At 45.5% G+C, this 23,279-nt stretch overlaps 1 protein-coding gene across 1 annotated transcript; it reads left to right on the top strand.

Annotated features, from left to right (window-relative positions):
- Nucleotides 1–890: 890 nt before the first annotated feature.
- LOC147898841 (blue-light photoreceptor PHR2-like) lies at nucleotides 891–22,983 on the top strand. The gene is made up of 4 exons (XM_087379043.1): nucleotides 891–2,126; nucleotides 21,704–21,927; nucleotides 22,247–22,333; nucleotides 22,427–22,983. Exons 1-4 carry the CDS (start codon nucleotides 999–1,001, stop codon nucleotides 22,509–22,511), a joined length of 1,524 nt encoding a protein of 507 aa, XP_087235169.1. The 5' UTR covers nucleotides 891–998; the 3' UTR covers nucleotides 22,512–22,983.
- Nucleotides 22,984–23,279: the final 296 nt, after the last annotated feature.

The following is a 23,279-nucleotide window of genomic DNA, read 5'->3' as shown; positions in this document are numbered from 1 at the left end:
TCACAGGCTCGTTTACACAGCACTTTCAAGGATTCGAGATCCAACATTCCTCTACTTAGTCTCACCTTTGGAATGTAAGCTTATAAAGGTAGATGCAGCGGTGTTGCAAGAAATTCAAAGGCCATCAACCACACAAGCATGGAAAACCACACGTGTAGATTTCCTACAAGCTTTCACAAACACATTGTCATTGCAATCCCTAAACACAAAATCATTCAAAGTGCACAAGGAAGACATCAACACTTGCCAAAGTATGCTAGGTGCAACATTTCTTTGCATGCAAGAGCTTCACATCTCACCAAGAGACCTACCCTAGTACCCACTATTCCCGGATTCAATCATTTGTACATATGCAAAGGACATGGTATAGCAACATTCTGTGGGCACGAAATAGCCTTAGTACATGAACAATTCTCTTACAAAGAGGGTATGGAGTGTCTACTAACTATAGTAGCATCACCATGGACCAACACTGTAGCAATTGTCAATGTCTACAAGGTGCCCCAAGCTGCCATGCGAACACTATTGGAAATCCTTGACGAGTTGCTCAAACAAATCATGCCCTCTACCCCCACCTACATAACAGGTGACTTCAACATTTGGCTACCAAAAGCATGGTCCTTCGCTTAACAAACTCAAACAATTCATGCAGGGGCGAAGCATGCACCAGCTTATAAAGATGGCAACAACAATCAATGGGTCTACACTAGACCACATTTGGGCTAACAATACAAGCAAACGAAACTCCACTCACGGTGGTAGAGAGCAATTTCAAACGACGAATCTAGGGAGGCTCTCAACGTAATTCAGCTTGTTAAAATCTGCACAAAACAAGGAAAAACATGGAAGATCGAATCTGGGCATTGGGCCAATTAGATAAAAGGCGGGTGGTAGGAGAGCCTCCTCCTACCATTTCGCTCCATCAAGACTTGGACTTGTACTAGTAGAAGAAGAAGAAGAAGAAGAAGCAGAGGAGGAGGAGGAGGAGTCACTCAGCCATGGCCACTTCGTTCCGTGACCTGGAGCTGCTCATGGATCACAGCATGACGATGAGCGTGGCTGCCTCCCCCTTCCCACAGCAACAGCAACAGCAACAGCAACAGCATCAGCATCAGCAAGAGCAGGAGCAACAAGCAGAGCACGAGCGGCAGCAACTGCAAGAGCAAGAACAATCTCCGTTCCCTCGCCATCACCATCGCTTCGCCACTCTCTCCCTGGCCTTCAGCCTCTCCCCCTCCCCCTCCTCCATCCTCTCCAACCCTGCCCTCCTTACCCCACGCCCCCCTGCGCCATCGCCCAAATCCGCCACCGTCTTCCCTTCTCAGAAAAAATGCATCAGCCCCTTGCCCCTCATGCCCGCGGTCTCTGCAGCCGCAGGACTTGTAACCGCCCTACGCTCGCCTTTCTTGGGCACAAAGAAGAGCTCCAAATCTAGCACTGCTTTTCCCGATTACCAGCGCCTCCCAGATAGAAGTAACAATTTCGGCGACCCGAGCAACGGAGCAGCGGCACGCAGAGCTTCTATAGTGTGGTTTCGCAATGATCTTCGCTGCCATGACAACGAGGCTCTTGTTACTGCATCCAAGGAGTCTTTGTCTGTTCTTCCAGTGTACTGTTTTGATCCCCGCGATTATGGAAAGTCCTCATCTGGTTTTGACAAGACAGGACCCTACCGTGCCAAGTTTTTACTGGAGTGCGTGTTAAATTTGAGAGAGAATTTGAGGGAACGAGGCTCTGATCTGGTTGTGAGAGTGGGTAAACCGGAGGAAGTCCTCGTAAGCTTGGCGAAGAGTATCGGAGCAGATGCACTATATGCTCATCAGGAGATATCATGTGACGAAAGCCAATGCGAGAACAAAGTGTCTGCGGCCTTACAAAATGAAGGAGTAGATGTGAAGTATCTTTGGGGTAGCACGTTATTTCACATTGATGATTTACCTTTCAAACTCGAAGAAATGCCTATCACTTACAGTGGATTTCGTGAGAAGGTGCAGAATGTGAAGATCCGTAACACGTTAGAGACTCCAAAACAGCTGAAGGGCTTCCCTGTGCGCGGAGGAGTCAAGCCTGGCGATATCCCAACTCTTCAAGAGCTTGGCTTGGGACCGGTGTCTGCACAGAAACAGGTCTGAGTTTAACCCGCATGCGGTATATTGTAGGCATAGCGCACTTCTCTTCTCGGACATAATACGGTAATCGAGTCACGATTGAATTTGGACAAAAGAGTGAGACTCGACCACCCTTTCTACCTCCACAAAGGGGGCGCTCTGGTTATAGCGCCTGCTTACTCCATTGTTTTTTTTGGGGGGTAAATAATCTGCAGAACTAAGCTTTTATAATTTAAGAGAGATCACTGCTCTTTTTCATTCTATTGCATAAATGTCTAGTTGAAGGGTCTAGTTTCTATGTTTTTCTGTTGCGTCTATCCTTAGCATCTCACTGAAGCCTGATAAGGTACATCGGTAAATGATCAGAGCTGTGGAAGAGTGACTTTGATGATAAAAGGAGAGTTATGGGGTAAGTGTGGGTTTTCTTGACTTTTCTAATAGAATTGTACATTCTAGGTTTATTTGTGTCCACTTACACCTTATCTCCTCGGCTTTCTTTACATGGTACGAGAGCTCATGACGAGCCTGAGACCTTGCTTGCCCTAGCTTCTCCTTGTGAGTGTGCATGTGGTGGGCAGGAGGGTGCTCCTTGCAAAGGTTGTGTGAAGGAGAAAGTAGTTTAGAGATTCGCAGATGGGGGAGCTTGAGAGCTCAACCCATGTGTTGGTTACCCATTTTCAAGGGATGGAGGCCCTGCGCATAGAGCATTACATGCGTGTGGAGAAGTGTTTGGTGCAGAGTTCCCCCTACAGACCTGCAAGGTCCCAGCATTGTTTATGGGGAGCCTTGAGGCCCAACCCACTGAGTAGTTTGACCGTGAATGGTCTAGAAGCAGTCGGCTGTCAGCTGCAGTTGCACGTGGGATACAGCTGGCAAAGAAGCTATGATGGTTACAGGTGGCTTCACAAACGTCTAAGCCCGACACCCAAGGGGCCTTGGGTTCTGTGTATGTGTTCATGGAGAGCAGAATGCTACAGCAACATTACTGCAGGGCTATGGGAGTGGTTTTTTGGCAGGCTTTGAGCCCCTTCCATGCAGCTCCTCCAGCTGCTGGTCGTGGCCTGCACAATGCACACCTCATGGGTCTCCATGTCCAACTCCCAGAGATTATCATAGATGATTTATGCATTAGGAAACTGAATCTTGGCTAGTTGACAAGATTTGGAGCTAGTAGTTGATTCTCCATTGGCAACCTCTACCTTGAGTTTATGCCCCATATACATGGTTGGCAGTCTTTGTTAGAAAAGTCACTGCCCCACCTGTGAGCCCCCATTTTGAGGGGACAAGGGGGCAGGAGACTGTAGGGGGAAAGGGGCTATGGCTAGCTAGCTGCATAGAGGACTGTGCCTGCATGGAGGACTGCACCAGCATGATACGGAGGCACCTGGAGCAGTACCAGGACCAGCCAGCAGCAACAAAAGGCCACCAGAAGGGGCCTACTTATAGGCCAGACCAGCCAGGTCTGGTCGGCCCACATTCAGCCCTAAAAAGGGCCCTGACCAGGTCGGTCCAGTCGGCTGCAGCAGACTGGCCTGGTCGGTCTACTTTCAGGGCTCCTTACCGCCCTAAAAAAAAGGGCTTCATTCCCCCACTATTCTCCATCACCTGCACAGACTGCCTTGCATACAGGCAAGCGCGCAGAGGGAGAGAAGTGGCTCAGCACTTGACAGCAACCTTTGGCTGTTTGTACATGCTCACCCGGTGAGCTTTTGTCTGCCCACGATTGTGGAAGAATATATCTGAGTTTTGGCTCTCTCTTTCTCCGTCTCTCTGAGTGTTGTATGAGCTAGATCGGGAGGGAGGTGTGAGTGATTCTATCGTCTATTTCCAACAGTCTTAATAGTTTTTACAGTTTTGGAGGTAATATATTATTAGCACTTCCTCAATGTACTAATTTGAGTACATCTCTATCCATTGACGTGCTCTTTAAGCCTGAATTTTTGAATCTTTTGCCCGTGAGAGCCTGTTTTGATATTTAATAGATGTAACTTTACCTAACTATAGTGCTGGTCATTATCAGCCCTACACCAGTAGTGAATTACCCTTATTATCTCTTCTAGCACCTTGCTGAACCATGTGCTCCGAATTCCTGTAGCTTCAGCCCCACAATTATCGTTCTGCCTTAACCGATCTGTGATTTACATGTATACTCATGTTGGATTGGTGGATTCTCTTGATATGAGACAGGAGAATTGTGGCAATGGATTTGGCTACTTAGCCATGCATTTGGCTAATTGGCCATGGATTTGGGCTTGGCTCAGCTGGCTGCCAGAACCCATCTGACCCTTCCGGGCCGCTGATACAGGGGCAGAATCTGTAGCCTTGTCACGTAAAACACTTTCTCCATCAATTTGTTCTGCATCTTTAGCTTCCAGTTTTCCTGGTTCTGCTTTCTCCTTTGTTTGTGTCACTTTTGCTTTGCCTGGGCAAGGATAGGTGCAAACAAGTCGAGTGGGTTGATTTTTCCATTAATTGTTAGCTCATTTTTGTTCTCTTTCATTTTCTCTTTTATTTTCAATTTAGAATTTTGAACGTTAGAACAATAAAATTCTGAATTTGCATTGGATTTATTCTAGTCTTACAAAAGTGTGTGTGCGTGTGTGTGTACACACACACACATATACATACATACGGAAATCGTCCATCATAATTTTAGCGAATCATCACTAAAACAGCAAATAAAACTGATATTTGGCACTGATCTTACTCTTCGGTATCAGAAACAACAATTCCAATATCACCACGCTCTTTGGGACAAATCACTTTCTTAAGGGCCGTTTTTTGCATCAGAATCATACTCAGCTCCCACCTTTCTGGTCTGCTGAGACCTTGGATTGGTTTTTCAATCTGGAGTCCATCCCTGCCTATATTGAAAGAATTGGTTTGTCTTCTTTCTTTAATGGGTGAGCTGGTCAACTATTTCCTCAAACTTTTTTATCAACTAGTTCTTCCATTGCTAGATCTAGCAGAAGGAAATCTTGGAATTGTTGAAGCTTTTGAAATATAATCTGACTTTCATAGACACATCTGCAAAGAGTATATTTCTTCTCCTGATTCTTATTAGCTCCTTGGAGGAAACCTCTAGCTCCCATGCTTTGCTGTTTCATTCTACTTTTCATAAATACCTTTAACTAAGAGAGAGTCTCTAAAACTGTTTGATGTACCTTGGCAAACTACCCTGCTGATGTAAGTCATACCATTGGCACACCAACTGATGAGCAAGTAATGAGGATAAAAAGTAGGTCTCCCAATTAGTTTTGAATATCATCCCTAGGGTGTAACTTGAAGTACTCAGCCACTCTTCCTATCAGTAGGAGAAGTTGTTGTCCCCTTTGTGAACTTTTGAGGAATTATCACGTCTTTGAAATATATATTGTGACCTAAAATTTGGACATCTTGGGAGAAGTTACGATCACGAGTTTTGGATTCTCTAAGCTGTTATGATAATTTCTGTCCTTTAACAGGGGCACTCCCTGAACTGGATCAATTGCTGTAGCTGTACTGTTATTTGAATTGAACTTACCTGACATCCCAATGAGTTGCTTGGATGTTGAGAATATGTTCTAGGCTATTCTTGAATTCCATAATGATATGTCGGGTTTGAAGATTGGATGGAATAAACTTTAAACCTTGCAATCCTTGCATTGCGATTAGGAAACTTGGAGGATGAGTTCGCTCGTCTCTCCCAGAATGGTTTGCCTATGTTGACATATAGTAACAAGGTCATCGCGTTGGCGCAACAGTTGGGCGTGACAGAGAGCGTCAAAATGAAGCAATTCATTCGAGCATTGGACACGAACATACGCTTTACCATTTGGAACTTCGAACCGTCGGATTACGAGCGGGCGTTGACTCTCGCACAAAATCAGGAGATGATGCTGAACGGGGGAAAGCCCAAGCAGGTCCAGAAAGATTCCAAAGCCCCGCAGTAGTCAAATAACACAGCGGGTAAGGATCAGAAGAAGGACAACTAGTTCCAAAAGAAGACGGCCAGGCTTCTGGTCAAAAGAAGGAGTCCAAGCCAAAGATGACTCCAGATGAGAAGGCTAAAGCGGGTACTACGGGAGGCTATCTACAGCCCGACGAGCAGAAGCGGTACCACCAAGAACATCGTTGCTTTCATTGCCACCACATTGTTGCGCATGGCAAGAAGCATCGTCTGAAGTGGCTTGCCTAAAAGGCTGCGAAAGCACCTACTTCGTTCGTCGCCAATATATTGGCTCTTCCAGCCGCGCCTCCATCCTCAGCTACGAATGCTGTCTTCCCTGCTTTGAATGCTGTTACCACGGTGGTCTTTCAAGGTAGGAAGGAGGGCGACCTCTTAGATCAAAAGAAAGTGCTCATTCGAGCATACGGCACAGCTAACGAGCATCAGTTTATTGTCCTGTTCGATATGGGGAGTTCAAAAGATGCCATCTCCCCTTAGCTTGCCAAGACAGTGGGTGCACCTTGGCGCCTCACGCTCAGCTTGCACACACGCGCTTTGTTAAGCCAGGCAATCTCCAATTCTAGAGGACAGGATAATCAAAGGTCATACTGGCGCAAAGGTCCGATCACTTACAGGTAAAAACACCACAGGTGACTCTCCGTCAGGACACAAATCAACAATCAAAACGCGGAGAACATTCCACAACCAAAGCCCTGTCAAAGAGCCCCGGATCGGAGGCCAAAAAAGGCCCCTTTCTGGCCGACCAGATTGACCTGGTCGGTCAATATCTGACCAGGTCAGTCAGATTTGGGCCAACCAGCTGGCCGACGAGACTGGTTGACCGACTGGCCCCTCCCTATTTAAAGGGGGGGGGGGCCTAGGTACTCTTCACCACTTCAAGCTTCAGAGGTACCTGCACACCCTGAGCCTCTTCTGCCCCCTGGCTGCCTCCGCTGCTGCCTCCACTTCTGCCTCCTGGCTGCCTCCTCTGCTGCCTCCTCTTCTGCCCTTCTTTCTGCTCCAGATCTGCCCTCCTTTCTGCTCCAGATCTGCCTTCCTTTTTGCTTCAGATCTGCCCCATTTCTGCTTCAGATCTGCCCCCAACTTCTGCTCCAGATCTGCCCCAACTTCTGCTCCAGATCTGCCCCCAACTTCTGCTCCAGATTATGTTCTTTCTATTCCAAATCTGCAGCAACTCTTGCATCAGTTTGCTGTCTCAGATTTGGTTCAGTTCCAACTTGTGGAGCTAGTGCAGAAGTCCACTACAGTTGTATTCCCTGGAGGATTGATGTTTGCTTCCTCCAGAGCTTCTCTCTCATATCTTCTCCTGTACCGAGTTCCGTTTGTGATATATATTTCTTCTTCAGCCATCATTAGTCTTCAGTATTGTTTTATTTGTCTCCAAGTACTTTCTTTATATGGTATCAGAGCCAGGTGTGCCAATCGACACCTGAGCCTTGATCTGGAAAGCTTGGAAGATAAATCATCACCTGAAGATGTCTTCTCCCTCTTCCCCAAAGAGATCTCAGCCTGAATCGACCTCTATTCAACCACCACCTTCGTCATATGTCGAGAGTGAGTCTGCAAGGATTGAAGGTGATGAATACCTCTCCAAACTCTTTAAAGAATTTGCTGAATTCCAGAAATGGAAGGAACTTGAAGCGGGTACCCACACACCTCGTGCCTCTACCTCTCCACGGTTCTCTCCGATACGTCAACAAGGACCTCTATTCAACTCAGAAGAAGCTGAGCAACATCTCAAGTTCGGTGCCGACGAAGAACAAGTATACCCTGACGAAAGAGGTTAGGCTGGCATGAGAACATTGGGTTATTCGACAGTGCCTATCCCACAAGAATCAGTGCAAGGTATGCTGCCCTATTGCCTTAGTGCAACTCCATCTGTTATGCAAGGCATAGGAACGAGTAATCACGAGGACAGATCCATACATGCATGTGAACACGCGCAGACGAGAAAGGAGAAATGCGTCTGACAATGAGTTTGCTTTCGGTTCACATTCTTCCCTCCCTCCCATCCCTCTCATATCTTCCGCTGCCATCTTTCCTCCAGTGGCTTCCCATCCTCCTTCTCCCATGCCACTGGATTCCTATAGTTTATTTCCCTCTTGTCTCTGCAACAGCCAAACATGCTTTCACTGATATGACTCGTTTTAACGGGTCTAATTATACCACATGGTCAAATCTCATGCGCCATGTGCTTGATTCTCAAGACCTATGGGAACTCGTTCAAGGTACTGAATCGCCAACTGATCCTCATGTTTATCCTCCTCAGGTAGTTCGCTCGTGGCGACATCGTAATGCCACTGCCATTGTCGAAATCATGCAAGGTCTTTTACCTGAATTTCACTCTCAGTTACAGCATTTTGATCTTGCCTCTGAGCGATGGGCACATCTCACTGACCGCTATGCAGCTCGAGATCGTACTCGTCGCATCAATCTTGACCATGATCTCCAACAATTCCAGATCCTTGCTGACGATGATCTCAAGGTTAAACTAGCAGATTACCGGCGGTTAGTTGCTGAATTTGCCACAACTGGTCCTCCCAAATCCGAGGATGACCAAGTTACTTTCTTTTTAAACAAACTTCCGCCCAAGTATTTCAGTTTTATGCAACAAATCATTTCTCAACCTTCTCTTCCTACTTTTTATGAGTTCAAATGTCAACTTTTGTGTTATGCTCGTCTTTACTCTCAGGTCCACGAAAAACATAGCATTTCTGCTTCAGAGGGGGCTCTTCTCTCCGGGATTCAAAAAGATCAACCCAGCTCCGGGAAGCCCTCTCCTATTCCTAACTCCAATAACTCCTCTAGTAGTAAACCCCCCTGGCACACCCTTCCCAAAAAGAATAGGTTTTGTCAGCATTGCCAGAGAGTTGGGCATATTGATGATGAATGTCGCTCCAAAGCCAAAGGCATTCTTCCTCAGCCCCCTACCACGACTCCTCAGCCACCTCGTTGGCGTCCTAGGAGTGGTCCTCCTCCTCCGAACACTGGTCTTTGGAGACCCCAGGGCCATGTCACTAATCATTTCACTCCATCTCCTCCTTTTATAACTCTCTGTCTGACTGGTCTACTGGAGATTCTCTAGACTTCACTTCTCAAGCCTTGATCCATATCACCGAGCTTGACTCCTCCCTTTCCTTATCTGGGTCAGCTTTTCATACTCTTTCATGTGGCTCTAAATCTTCTTGGATTGTGGATAGTGGAGCCACTCATCATATGACTCCTCATCATGATCTCTTCATTTTTCGCCAACCGGCAATAAGGGGAGTCCGTTGTGGCAATAACTCTGTTGCTACTATTCATGGTGTTGGTTCAATAACTTTTGATACTGACAAAGGTCCCAATCTTGCTCAATTGGATCAAGTGTTTTATGTCTCCCAATTAGGGGTCAATCTTCTTTCCGTTCATCAACTTTGCCTTCTTGGTCGCACAGTGCTATTTACAAAGATGCATGTTGACATCATAGATGAGACCTCAGGACTCCTTCTAGCTCGAGGCGACGCCCAACCTAATGGTCTGTACTTCATAACACAATTTCTTGCGACTCCCTCCCATACTGGTTCTGAGTTTCATCGGCTTTATGGTATTACTACCCTGAAAGATCCAACTGACACAGAACGATTATGGCATTATCGTCTGGGACATTTGTCCTATGAGTCTTTATATGAAATGTCTCGGGATCATCTAGTTGATGGCCTACCTAAATTATCGCGAGCCAAAGATATTTGTCGTCCCTGCCAATTAGGCAAACAAAGCCGAACTCCTTTTCCTTCTCATTCCACTTCTCGAGCCAGTGAGATATTGCGTCTAATTCATCTCGATATTAGTGGCAAATCTCATGTTCCTTCACTCAATGGTTCACAATATTTCTTCTTAATTGTGGATGATTACTCTCGATATCAATGGGTGTTTTTCATGAAAGAGAAATCCGACACTTTTTCTTTATTTGCTACTTGGGCTCGATTGGTTATGAATCAAACGGGAAAGTCTATTGGGATTGCTCGTAGTGATAATGGTGGTGAATTCATTTCCCATGAATTCACACAATTCCTTCACGAGCATGGTATCCAACGCCATCTTACATCTTCAAATTCGCCTTCCCAAAATGCTCGTGTCGAACGGAGACAACGCATAGTCATGAACATGGCCCATTCCATGCTTTTTGCAGCCGAGTTGCTTGAACGTCTCTGGCCAGAAGCTGTGAATACTTCTGTCTATATCCTTAATCGCTGCCCTACTCAGCCCATCTCGAACATGACGCCTTTTGAGGCCTTCTATGGCTACCGACCTTCTATTTCTCATATTCGCATCTTTGGATGTCGCGCGTACACTCATACTCCCAATGATACTCGCGGTAAACTCGAACCTCGTGCTGAACTTTTTCTTCTAGTTGGCTACTTAGCAGAAGCCAAAGCTTATCGATTATTTGATCCTCGCACAAACAAAGTTTTGGTTCGCCGAGATGTGGTCTTCGATGAACGAGATGTTCTAAAAAATTCCTCTATTCTCTTTGCTGATGACGTATCTACTCCTGTTCCCTCCGACAATTCTCCACCCGAAATTTCTTCAGAGCCTCCCGAAACCTCTCTCTCACCACCCATTGCTTCTCCTCACGACCCGCTACCACGCTGGTATCGCCAAACTATGAAGGATTTCGGGATTATTCCCGTAGAACTTCCTCCTTCCGGTCCTCGCCGCTCTACTCGAACAACTTCTTCCACTACCACCGCCTCCATTTTTACCACGGCCTATATCATACATTCTGAACCTGCCACTTGGCAGGAAGCAGTTCAAAATCCTGTGTGGCATCGTGCCATGGAACAGGAGCTTGAGAGTATTGATCGCAATCAGACTTGGATTTTGGTTAATCGACCCACTCACAAAAAGGTCATCGGAACAAAGTGGATCTTCCGAACAAAACTCAAAGCCGATGGAACACTAGACAAGTACAAAGCTCGCTTAGTAGTGCAAGGATTTCGCCAAAAACATGGTATCGATTATGAGGAAACCTTTGTCCCTACTGCTCGATTAACTTCCTTTCGCCTTCTTCTCACCCTAGTTGCTCATCACCGCTGGTCTATCTATCAGATGGATGTCAAGAGTGCTTTTCTCAATGGCTACCTTGATGAAGAAGTCTATGTGACTCCCCCACCTGGTTTTTCTCCTCTTGGCCATGAAAATAAGGTATTCCGTCTCCGCAAAGCTCTTTATGGGCTTAAAGAAGCACCTCGATCATGGTTCCACAGGATAGACACCTTCCTCAAAACTAATGGTTTTCATTCCACTCCTTTTGATCCAAATTTATATATCCATCAATCGTCAGAGGGGGTCTGCTTTATCTTACTCTACGTAGATGATCTTTTGCTTTTAGGCTCTACTCCCACTACACTTCAATTCATTAAAACTCAACTAAGCACCACTTTTGAAATAACTGATCTCGGTCTTCTCTCCTATTTCTTAGGCATGGAAGTTGTTCAACATTCTGGTGGTATTTTTGTTTCTCAACAGAAATATGCTCTTCAACTCCTTGATCAGATCATTCCCCATGACCCTAAGCTCGCTGCCACTCCCTTAGATCCCACAGTCAAGCTCTCAAAAGACTTGGAGTCTCCTCCCTTTGATGAACATCTCTATCGTCAGGTTGTTGGCAAACTCCTCTGGCTCTTTCACACTCGTCCGGATCTTGCTTACTCAGTTTCCATTCTCAGTCAGTATTTTAATGACCCCAAGTTCACTCATTGGCATGCATGTATTCGTATCTTGCAGTTCATACGTGGTACTTACTCTTATGGTTTACATTTCAGACCAGGACTAACACTACAGGGATACACTGATTCCGACTGGGCTGGCGACCCGAACAATCATCGTTCTCATGGCGGCTATATTTTCTTGTTTGGCTCGGCACCTGTTTCTTGTTCTAGCCATAAACAAGAAACTGTTGCTGGCTCTTCTACTGAGGCTGAATACCGGGCCTTGTATGATTGTACCACAGAGGCCATATATCTCCGACAGTTTCTGGCAGAGCTACACTTTCCTTGTAATGAACCAACGATCCTCTACGTCGACAACAAAAGTGCCATCGCTTTCGCCGGCAATCCCATTTTTTCCAACCGCACCAAACATGTCGGTGTTCACTTTCATTTTACTCGCGAGCAAGTGGAATTAGGTACTATTCGATTGATCTATGTTCCAGCTGCCGATAATCATGCTGATATTCTTACCAAGCCGGTTAATCGCCCTACTCTTGCGCATCTCAGCCCACGGTTGGGAATTGGTATACCGCCTCCTCCTTAGCAGTTTTTTGTATACTTAAGGAAGTGAACAAATCCCCTGCGAGGGCACTCCTTCAAGTACTTCTTTTTTGTATCATCATCTGGGCATTTAGTGAAGATGAAAACCTACTTTATAGGCATCTTTATCTAAATGAAAACCCCTTTATTATTTTTTTTTAAAAAAAAAAAGAAAAAAAAAAGAAAAAAGAAAAAAGGCTGATGAAGAAGATAGATCACTCATGGAACACCTCTTTGCTTCTCCCGTCTACATTGGACATTGAGAGGGGGTGTTAAACCAGGCAATCTCCAATTCTAGAGGATAGGATAATCAAAGGTCATACTGGGCCCTGGCGCAAAGGTCCGATCACTTACAGGTAAAAACACCACAGGTGACTCTCCGTCAGGACACAAATCAACAATCAAAACCCGGACAACATTCCACAACCAAAGCCCTGTCAAAGAGCCCCTGATCGGAGGCCAAACAAGGCCCCTTTCTGGCCGACCAGATCTGGCCGACCAGATTGACCTGGTCGGTCAATATGTGACCAGGTCAGTCAGATTTGGGCCAACCAGCTGGCCGACCAGACTGGTTGACCGACTGGCCCCTCCCTATTTAAAGGGGGGGGGGGCCTAGGTACTCTTCACCACTTCAAGCTTCAGAGGTACCTGCACACCCTGAGCCTCTTCTGCCCCCTGGCTGCCTCCGCTGCTGCCTCCACTTCTGCCTCCTGGCTGCCTCCTCTGCTGCCTCCTTTTCTGCCCTTCTTTCTGCTCCAGATCTGCCCTCCTTTCTGCTCCAGATCTGCCTTCCTTTCTGCTTCAGATCTGCCCCATTTCTGCTCCAGATCTGCCCCCAACTTCTGCTTCAGATCTGCCCCAACTTCTGCTCCAGATCTGCCCCCAACTTCTGCTCCAGATTATGTTCTTTCTATTCCAAATCTGCAGCAACTCTTGCATCAGTTTGCTGTCTCAGATTTGGTTCAGTTCCAACTTGTGGAGCTAGTGGAGAAGTCCACTACAGTTGTATTCTTTGGAGGATTGATGTTTGCTTCCTCCAGAGCTTCTCTCTCATATCTTCTCCTGTACTGAGTTCCGTTTGTGATATATATTTCTTCTTCAGCCATCATTAGTCTTCAATATTGTTTTATTTGTCTCCAAGTACTTTCTTTATACGTTTCACTTTTTCGGTTCAGAAGGCCATGTTTACACGGGATTTTATATAGGCTCCTTTGATGGGGTGCGACATGATCCTCGGGATTCAGTGGTTCCGTGAGCATGTTCCGATGCTTGATTGGCGGCAGGACACCTTCACGATTGTGGAAGGTTTACTTGAGTCCGCCGTGATACGTGGTGATTGGAGCATACCAAGGATTCCGTTAATCTCTCATATTCAAGCAGGTCGTGCCGCCCGCAAGGGTACCATGTATGCACTTGTCTATGTCCAGTGCCAAATCACTGCAGTTCAAGCCCCTCCTCCGATGGGGCAAGCAATGGTGGATCTACTCCAAGAGTTCAAAGACATCATGCTCCAGGACGATTTGCCACCCCAGTTGCCTCCCAACTGATCGGAAGACCATCACATTCATCTACTTCCGGACTTGCCACCTCCAAGTAAGTTCCGTGAGGGAGAGTTAGAGTAGCAATTGTCTCAATTACTGCACGCGGGGTTTATAAGACCTTCTTCTTCACCTTTTGCTTCACCCATTCTATTTGTGGCAAAGAAGGATAAGTTTGCACAACTATGTGTCGACTATAGAGCACTCAACAAGCTTACGGTAAGCAACAAGTTTCTTATGCCCCGCATCGAGTACATCTTGGAAAGACTCAATGATGCAAGATTTTTTTTCAAAGATTGACCTCAAGAGTGGCTACCATCAAGTCCGAATTTTTGAAGCTGACATCCCAAATACAGTTTTTCGAACTGAGTGAGCTCATTACGAGTTCGTCATCATGCCCTTTGGTTTGAAGAATGCACCACCAACATTCAACAAGATGATGTCCCGGGTATTTGCAGAGTATATTGGGAAGTGCCTATTCATCTTTCTCAATGATATCCTTATCTTTTCCGCGACAGCCGAGCATCATATGAAGGATGTGCGATGTGCCCTACAGTTATTACGTGATAACTAGCTATATCTCAACGCAAATAAAAGTGAATTCGGATTGCTGGAAATTCAGTATTTGGGCTACATCATTAGTGCTCAAGGGATTCGATTGGACCCTTAGAAGATCCAAGCTATCACAAGTTGGGCTGTCCCCATGACATCCCAGGAGATCCGCTCCTTTGTAAGTTTGTGTTAAGCATATAGCTCGCACATGAAGGGTTTCTCAACATACGCATCCCCTCTATTGAAGGACGTAAAGACACGCAGACAAAAAGTTCAAGTCACAGGCAAAGATTTGCAGGCCTTCCACGACTTGCAATGGTTGGCCACGATAGCACCAGTTATGAAGATTGCCTCTTGGGATGATCCACTTCTGGTAATCACAGACGCTAGCAATGTCGCCATAGGGGCAGTTTTACAGTAAGAGGATAGGCCTGTGGCATACTACAGCAGAAAGCTTAACGATGCTGAAAAGAACTAGTCAGTGTATGACAGAGAGCTCCTCGGTGTCATCCAGACATTAAAACATTGGAAGCCTTTCCTATACGGATGGACTTTCACGGTGAAGACAGATCACCAAGCCCTTAAGTGGCTTCAGACAATGCCTAGTACGCAATGGAGCGATCAGCAGCAGCGGTGGAGCCAGATATTCCAACAGTTTGGGGGAATGATCGAGTACGTTCCGGGTAAAAACAACCCCGTTACAGGCGCTCTCATTCGGAAAGGTTCCATCCAGACCATTGTGCAGGCCACTGTGCTCGAAATCAAAAGAAAGGATCTTGATAGCATGAAGGCACAGTACACGGAGTCAGCAGAGTTTAGCACGCAGATCCAGTTAGCCATGATGCTTGCTTCAGGCCATTACTCATTAGACGATGGTTGGCTTTTCTATAAGAAAAGAATATGTGTACTTAATGACAAATGGCAGTTGCTTCTTCATGATGCCCATGACGCCCTTACCGGTGGTCACAAAGGTATCAACGGGACTTTGGAGAAGTTAGAGCGCTATTGCTATTGGCCAAAGATGCGAAAGGACGTATATGGCTATGTGCATAATTGTCAAATATGCCGAAAGGTCAAGGCTTTCCTCAAGAAAGCGACATGCTTATGCCATTGCGAATCCCCGACGGTCCTTTTTAGGACATAGGTATGGATTTCGTGGGGCCACTTCCAGCATCCGTAGGTACGCGTAATACTCAATGTCTTACTATTGTTTGTCGCTTTAGTAAATATTGTATTGTAACATGCAACGGTTATCTGATGGTGTAATTCATAGCAAGACCTTCTTTAAACCTTTAGCGAGGAATGAGCGTTGTTTACCATAGAGAGAGAAAGGAAATGAGGGTGAGAGAGAGTAGAGTTGACAACCCGATTGGGTCACTGTACCCACTGAGGGCCCCCTCCCCCAATCAGGGGAGAATTTGCTTTATACTTGGAGAACTGAGAAATACAAAGATTACTCTTCAAGAGAGCACGGAACACGCTTTTGAAGAGCTCATTGTGCACATGTATAGCAGACCCAAAGACCAGAGAGGCAACGCCGACCAATACCGAGACCTTGATGCTGTCCACACTGACGATGTAGGATGCTTCTGCAAGGCAAGGAAGAGGCTTGTGCTGTCTACCGGAATGCAGGGTTACTGCATGAGTGAGAGAGTGAAAACTAGAAGTGATAGATCCTATCAGAGAACTGAGCAATGACTGAAATATAGAGCTGAGAGTGAGCTGTGTAAACTGTAAAAGAGAGCTGAGAAAGCTGAGGAAACAGTGTCCAAACCTCTCTCCGTTTGCTGGTCCAAACCTCCAACTGTTGTGCTGCGTGGTCACCTTCAGATTAGGCTGAACTGATGGCCAAGGGACCGAGGCTAGAGCAGGGCCAGATTCTAGGATCTCAGGGGCTGCACAGGAGGCTGAAGTGGAGCTGTAGGAGAACTGAAGGCAGGAGAAACTGAATGAGAAAACAGGGCAGCCAAGGGGCTCGTCGTCCAAACGTCGCTTCATTAGGTGTGCGACCAATACTCGAAGAATAGGTATCGTTCAGAATGGCCTACACAAACATAAGAAACTGCTCCTACTTTCCCTGAGCATCATGACAATATGATTTCAAAAAATGCCATACCATTATACTTTTCCATCTTGCCGTTTGATTGCGGATGGAAAGCGTTGGACATCTGCAGCTTAGTACCAAAATTATCAAACAAGGCTTGCCAAAAGTTAGACGTTAACTTGGAGTCTGTGTCGGATGTTATGGTCTTTGGCAACCCTCCAATGGGATACCAATACTTAATAAACAAACGAGCTACATCTTCAGCGTTGGCCGTTTGTTTGCAGGGAACTAGCATACAATATTTACTAAAGCAACAAACAATAGTAAAACATTGAGTATTACGCGTACCTGCGGATGTTGGAAGTGGTCCCACAAAATCGATACCTATGTCTTGGAAAGGACCGTCGGGGATTGGCAATGGCATAAGTAAGCTTGCCGCTTTCTTGTGGGAAGCCTTGACCTTTTGGCATATTTGACAATTCTGCACATAGCCGTATATGTCCTTCCGCATCTTTGGCCAATAGAAATAGCGCTCTAACTTCTCCAAAGTCCCGTTGATACCTCTGTGACCATAGGAGATTTCAGATTATTATTGGGTATATCAGATACGTATTGGATAACTGGTAGTTTCGAGATCCGCGAATCGTGTGATTGATTTAGTGAGTTGATTGATAATAACAACGTCGGCTCCTCCCTTGCCAATACATGTGCTCCTCTACCATTTTTGGGTCTTGTATCTAAATCAGTAAGGGCGTCATGGGCATCATGAAGAAGCAACTGTCGTTTGTCTTTGAATACACATAACCTTTTCTTATAGAAAAGCCAACCGCGACAACCAAGCAGCATATTAAGGATGTGCAATGTGGTGTACAGTTATTACGTGATAACCAGCTATATCTCAGCGCAAAGAAAAGTGAATTCGGATTGCTAGAAATTCAATATTTGGGCTACATCATTAGTGCTCAAGGGATTCGATTGGACCCTGAGAAGATCCAAGCTATCACAAGTTGGGTTGTCCCCACGACGGCCCAGGAGATCTGATCCTTTGTGGGTTTGTGCCAAGCATACAGCTCGCACATGGAGGGTTCTCAACATACGCAGCCCCTCTTACAGATTTACTCAAGGGGATAAAGACACGCAGACAAAAAGTTCAAGTCACAAGCAAAGCTTTACAGGCCTTTCACGACTTGCAACGATTGGCCACGACAGTACCAATTATGAAGATCGCCTCTTGGGATGATCCATTTCTGGTAATCACAGACGCTAGCAATGTCGCCATAGGGGCAAGTTTACAACAAGAAGATAGGCCCGTGGCATACTACAGCAGAAAGCTTAACGATGCCGAAAAGAACTATTCAGTGTATGATAGAGAGCTCCTTGGTGTCATCCAGGCATTAAAACATTGGAAGCCTTTCCTATACGGACGGACTTTCCCAGTGAAGAGAAATCACCAAGCCCTTAAGTGGCTTCAAACAATGCCTAGTACGCAATGGAGTGATCGGCAGTAGCGGTGGAGTCAGATATTCCAACAGATTGGGAAAATGATCGAGTACGTTCCCAACAAAAACAACCCCGTTGCACACGCTCTCAATCGGAAAGATTCCATCCAGACCATTGAGCAAGCCACTGTGCTCGAAATCAAAGGAAATGATCTTGATAGCATGAAGGCACAGTACACGGAGTCAGCAGAGTTTGGCACGCAGTTCCAGTTAGCCATGACGCTTGCTACAGGCCAATCTTTTTTGTTCCCCTAGGATCTGTTGGATATTAGGTGGTCACCTCCCCATTTCTAAGCCATGGGGTAGGTGGACCGTGATTTTATGGCGCTACCACATGGGCAGACATTGGCTGCCATGTGGGCTGCATACAAATACAGAAAAGAAAGCATGGGGCCGCCACATGGGTAGTACATAGGCTGCTATGTGGGCAGGACACAGAGGACATGTACTTGTCTGCCTGGAGAAGACTGGACCATAGTCGGAGCACTAGCAGTGCATGGAACCCTTCCAGCAATTGCCGCGATGACACGTGGCATCGTTTGGAGAGTGCTCAGCAGGTGCATAGCCTGGCAGAAGGCTTGGATCAGACCTGGGTGAGATCTGCAAGTCTTTGTGGACATTATGGAGCAGACAGGGCAAAACGTGACAGCTGGGGGTGACCAGAAACAGGCCAGGACCCGTGGCACATCTGTATGGATCTGTACAGGCGGCTGCAGGTGTCTGTGTGGAGCTGGAGCAGAGGATCTAGGGCAGAAGAATGACCAGAACAGAGGCGGAACACCTGGAGCTGATAGGTGACAGTTCCGTAGAGGTTTTGGGCCAGAATAATGTTTGGGAGATTCCCTGCAACAGGGCAGATCTGCCTGTGGGCCAGTGCTGCCACATGGCCAGGTAGGGCTGCATAGGGGGCAGGATACACAGACCAGCAGTAGGTTTTACAGACTGCGAAGTTTGCTGACTGGGTTGGCCAAAATGGGCCTGACTAGTCGCCGGTTGGCTTGGTGGGCATCGAGCCCTCTAACAGAAGATCCTTTGGGCTCATTCAATCATCCATTAGAGTGCTAATTTTGGAGCAGATTGGAGCTGTAGAGAGCCTGCCTCAAGGATCAGTTCAGGGCAAGGGAAGTGGCTGTTTGGAGCAGACAAAGAGCTCACGATGTCTTAGCAAGGAGGTCAACGTTCCATGTAAAGCACTACCTTAGTTTTGGCTGTCTGGAAGGGTCAGCTTGAAGGTGTGTTTGTGGGGAACGACGATGAGGCCCACCTAAGCTCATGTGGAGCATACAAGCCAAGTGTTTTGGGAGTGCCACGAGTAGGCGGAACAATTGTTGTTGATGTAGAAGGGTTCTCATCTAGATAACACTTTGCTACTAGAGGGTGATTTACTGGACGGAAATATAAGTTTTGTTGGTTCTATATCTCTCCTGTGCATTAAAAAAAATTAAAAATAAATAAATAAATAAATATATGAATCCAAGAACATGCCTAAACTCATCCTCTAAAATCTTCTATGCATTGTCCATGTACTTGTTGCACACATATACTAAGTACACATTAAGGAAAGAAGTTTTTGGATTCCAATATATACCCCACTATGTGTGTTCTTGGGCGACATGACCCTTTTACTTCGGGATCTAGAGTCTCTTTTGTTGTATTGTTTTGCTCGAACATGGTATCAAAGCCCTGACGAAAGTTCACAAGTGGTGGACTTTCTATCTCTATCTCTTTCAGTACATTGTCATGGCCGTGGGGTTTCCTATTCTGATTTTTGGGGAGACATGCAAGCTGAATGAGACAAATTACTCACTCTGGAAGGTGGCTGTGGCGAGGAGAGGCGGGGACTGTGGACGGTGATCTAGTAGCAGTGAAGGATTGTCAGATGCGTGATCCGAGGCCTTGGCCATTATTATTGGCACCATTGCGGATTTGGTTCTTTCTTATATTCAAACTTGTGGACACTGCCTTTGCCACGTGGACCATATTGAAGGGAATGCACGAGGTGAATAACTACACGAGGATTCTTGACCTCGAGACGGAACTATACGGCATGAGCATGGAGGAAGGGGACGTGTTACAAGACCACATCACGAAGATGAAGGTGGTTAGGGACAAACTCTTAGCAGTTGGTCAAGCAATGGATTCGGCGAGGATGGCTAGGCTTTTACTTGGCATGCTTCCCAGGAGCTGCAAAAGCTTTGTCATGACGATGATAGCAGATCTGACGGTGGCACCGGTGACATTTGAGAAACTAGTGCCATTACTTCTGTAGGAGGAAGCTCAGGAAATTAAGTACGAATGATCTAGTTAAGACAAGTCCTTTTATGCCAAGGGTGCAAGCTTGGCAACCGCAAATCCAAGAAAAGGAATGTCACATCTGATAAGGACGGGGATGCTGCTGCTGATGAGAATAAAAAGAAAAGAAAACATCAGAAGAACAGGACATTTTACAAATGACTACAGAAAGAAGAAGGCAGATCAGAAGAAGAAAGACTCCGCCTTTTTGCTCTCCTAGGATCCAGCACTGAATCATGTTTCTAATACGTCTCTTGAATCCTTTTTGCTCCCCTAGGATCGAGTATTGCATTGTGTTTCTAAGCCATTGTTTTGTCATAGTAGCTAGTCCCTGCTATGCGTGATGGAGTTTATGGTTTTCAATCTTATGAGTGACTATCGTGAGATTGAAACTGCACTATGTTGTGTTTTTAGAGGATGAGTTTGGGAATGTTCCTGGATTCATCTAGGTATATGTGTTTCTAAGCCATTGTTTTGGCTATGATTTTGTAGTGAGTGGTTTGTATTTCACAAAAAAAAGAGTGTTTAGCATTGCTAGGGCTCTTTAACTCGTTCTATGCTCCCCCCTTCAGGAATTGTCGAGAGAGAAAGACATCTGCATAACACACACAAATTTTCCGTTAATTTTAACCTTGATGCAATAACGTTCTAAGTGTATGCAGAACTGTTACATCTACAAAGTCTCTTAGGTTTATACCAGTTGCTGTATATAGTCTTGGGAGTCTTGAACACAAGTTCTTGTCTGATCAGAAGCTTTTCACCTATGATCATCAATGGAAGCGATACGTAAGTATAAAGGGTCCATTTAGTTTTTTATGTTTCAATCAAGCAAGAGAGAGAGAGAGAGAGAGAGAGAGAGAGAGAGAGAGAGAGATTATTCCTGTTTTTTGGAAGATTTTGATTCTTGACTTGCTTGTTTCTTCTTTATTTCTTGTTTTCTTTCTCTTTTGTTTATTTGACATATTTTGGTAAGCATTGCATTGGATTTGCCCAAGAGACTCCGCGGGTCTTTAGAAACCCAGTATAGCTGCTTATGCTTGGGCACTGATGACGACATAAGTGTTGCTTTGCTTGCGAAGTATGTCTTCCTCTTGTTTTTCATAAAAGTTTTTGTTTACCTCTTTTTTCTTCTCTTCCATTTTCTCTTTTCTTGTCTATGTAGATTTTGGGTCTTTAGAGCAACAAAAAATCTAAATTTGTATGATTGGACTTATTCTAGTCTTACAAAGGTATATGATCATCAATGGCATATCTTAACAGTGACTGTGTGGAGAGTGTCATTTCTGCTTGAAACACAACTGTTGATATTAAATTGAAGAAACGTTGTGTGCTATTTTTTCTCTCTTTTTTTGGGATGCTTAAGTATTGAAAATGGTTCATTCATTTTTGAAATATTCAGTCATATTGCTCACAAAAAGGTAAATCCTGAAGGATGGGGCAGCATCTTCCCTGATTGGAGGAGAGGCAGAGGCTCTCCAGAGGCTGAAGAAATTTGCTGTTGAGCACGTGAAACAGTCGAATAACAAGGCTGTAAGTGGTGGTTGTGGCGAAAGCCTTTATGGCTCAAACTTCTCTTGCAAAATATCACCTTGGTTGGCCATGGGCTGCCTCTCACCACGACGCATGTTTGAGGATCTGAAGAACAATGGGAAAAGGTAAGCTCTTGTAAATGTTCACTTGATGAAGCTCTGAGGTGTGATAAGATATTAATCGTGCATGTGTTGGGGTGGGTGCTCACATATGCTAGAGTTCACCCAAAAAAAAAGAAAGCAGGGTCAGAGTGGTAGAGAGATGATGATGATGATGATGGCGAGGGATATCCATTGAAAAGCAGGAGATGGGGAGGATCCTTGACCTTCAATATATGAAATGATGTAGCCATACCTTCTAGTGCACGTGTGTGTTTGTGGGTTTGCACGTATGTGTGGGTGAGGTGAGGGAGGATCTTACGCGCTTATTTTGTCGTTTATGCAGTGTGGTATCTGCATCAGCGGGGTCTGATTCAAACGATAACGGGCTGAATTGGCTGGTCTTTGAGCTGCTTTGGCGTGATTTTTTCAGGTATTCTACTTGTTTCCTTCAGCTGTCTAAGAAGCAAGGAAGCCATTTGCTGAGAGAAAGACCATGCATTTAATTGGGTTGGTCATTTTCCAGGTTTATTACTAAAAAATATGCCGCAAGCAAACAGGGGTCTGAGGTTATCACTGCAACACCAAGCACAGCTGCTGCTCCTGTTTAATCGAGTGTTGCAAATGCTGACAAAGCTGCTATGCATCCTTTAATGTAGTTTTTAGAGTGTGGGAATCCTGGATCTTGAGCTGGTGACCACAAATCTGGGAGCCTTGTGAGCTGGACATGAGTTTTCGAACCCGTGTGCTTGTTGTCTAGTATGTGTCTTTCAATTGAAGGGTTGAATAAGGGCTTCAAATGTTGTCTTGTCCTGCTGGAAACAGGTTCCTCGAGTCTCCAGGTCTCTCTTGTTCTCTTAATGAATCAAATTCTTGAGCAAAGGAAATTCTGTTGTCCTTGTGTTTAATGTGGACAGTCGGGTAAGTCATCGTTCAAAGGGCTACATACATTTTTCATCCCTGCATTTGCTTCTTTTTGTGGGACAAAGCGCAGCGTATAAGCCAACGATCAAGGCTGTTAAATAACTTGTTTCTTTTGAGGTGAACAGTTGTCTTAAAATTTACTGGAAGAGCAAGGAAGAAAGAGGGAAAGGAGGGAAAAAAAAAGAAAAACTTAATGGAGGTCTCAGGTGTCGAGAACTAGATAGATATACCTGCCCTTAAAGAAGGTTGGTTGCACTGGTCGCCTAAATTGCTGTCCCAGACTGTGGAGACTTCAAATTACAACAAAAAAGTGGAAAATAATATCTGATACAGTTATATGTGGAGCCTTCAATCCATCCTTTCATCTTGGCTCAACTGTTTGAACAAACCAGACTATATGATGTACCTTTTGTGAATTTTGTTTATGGAGTGAAGTGCTCTGCACAAATATGGTT

This window comes from Dipteris shenzhenensis, chromosome 9 (assembly GCF_047967505.1).
Source record: "Dipteris shenzhenensis isolate YYH24624 ecotype China chromosome 9, Dip_SZ_1.0, whole genome shotgun sequence".
Taxonomy (NCBI): Eukaryota; Viridiplantae; Streptophyta; class Polypodiopsida; order Gleicheniales; family Dipteridaceae; genus Dipteris; species Dipteris shenzhenensis.
This window is presented reverse-complemented; position numbering and strand designations above follow the sequence as displayed.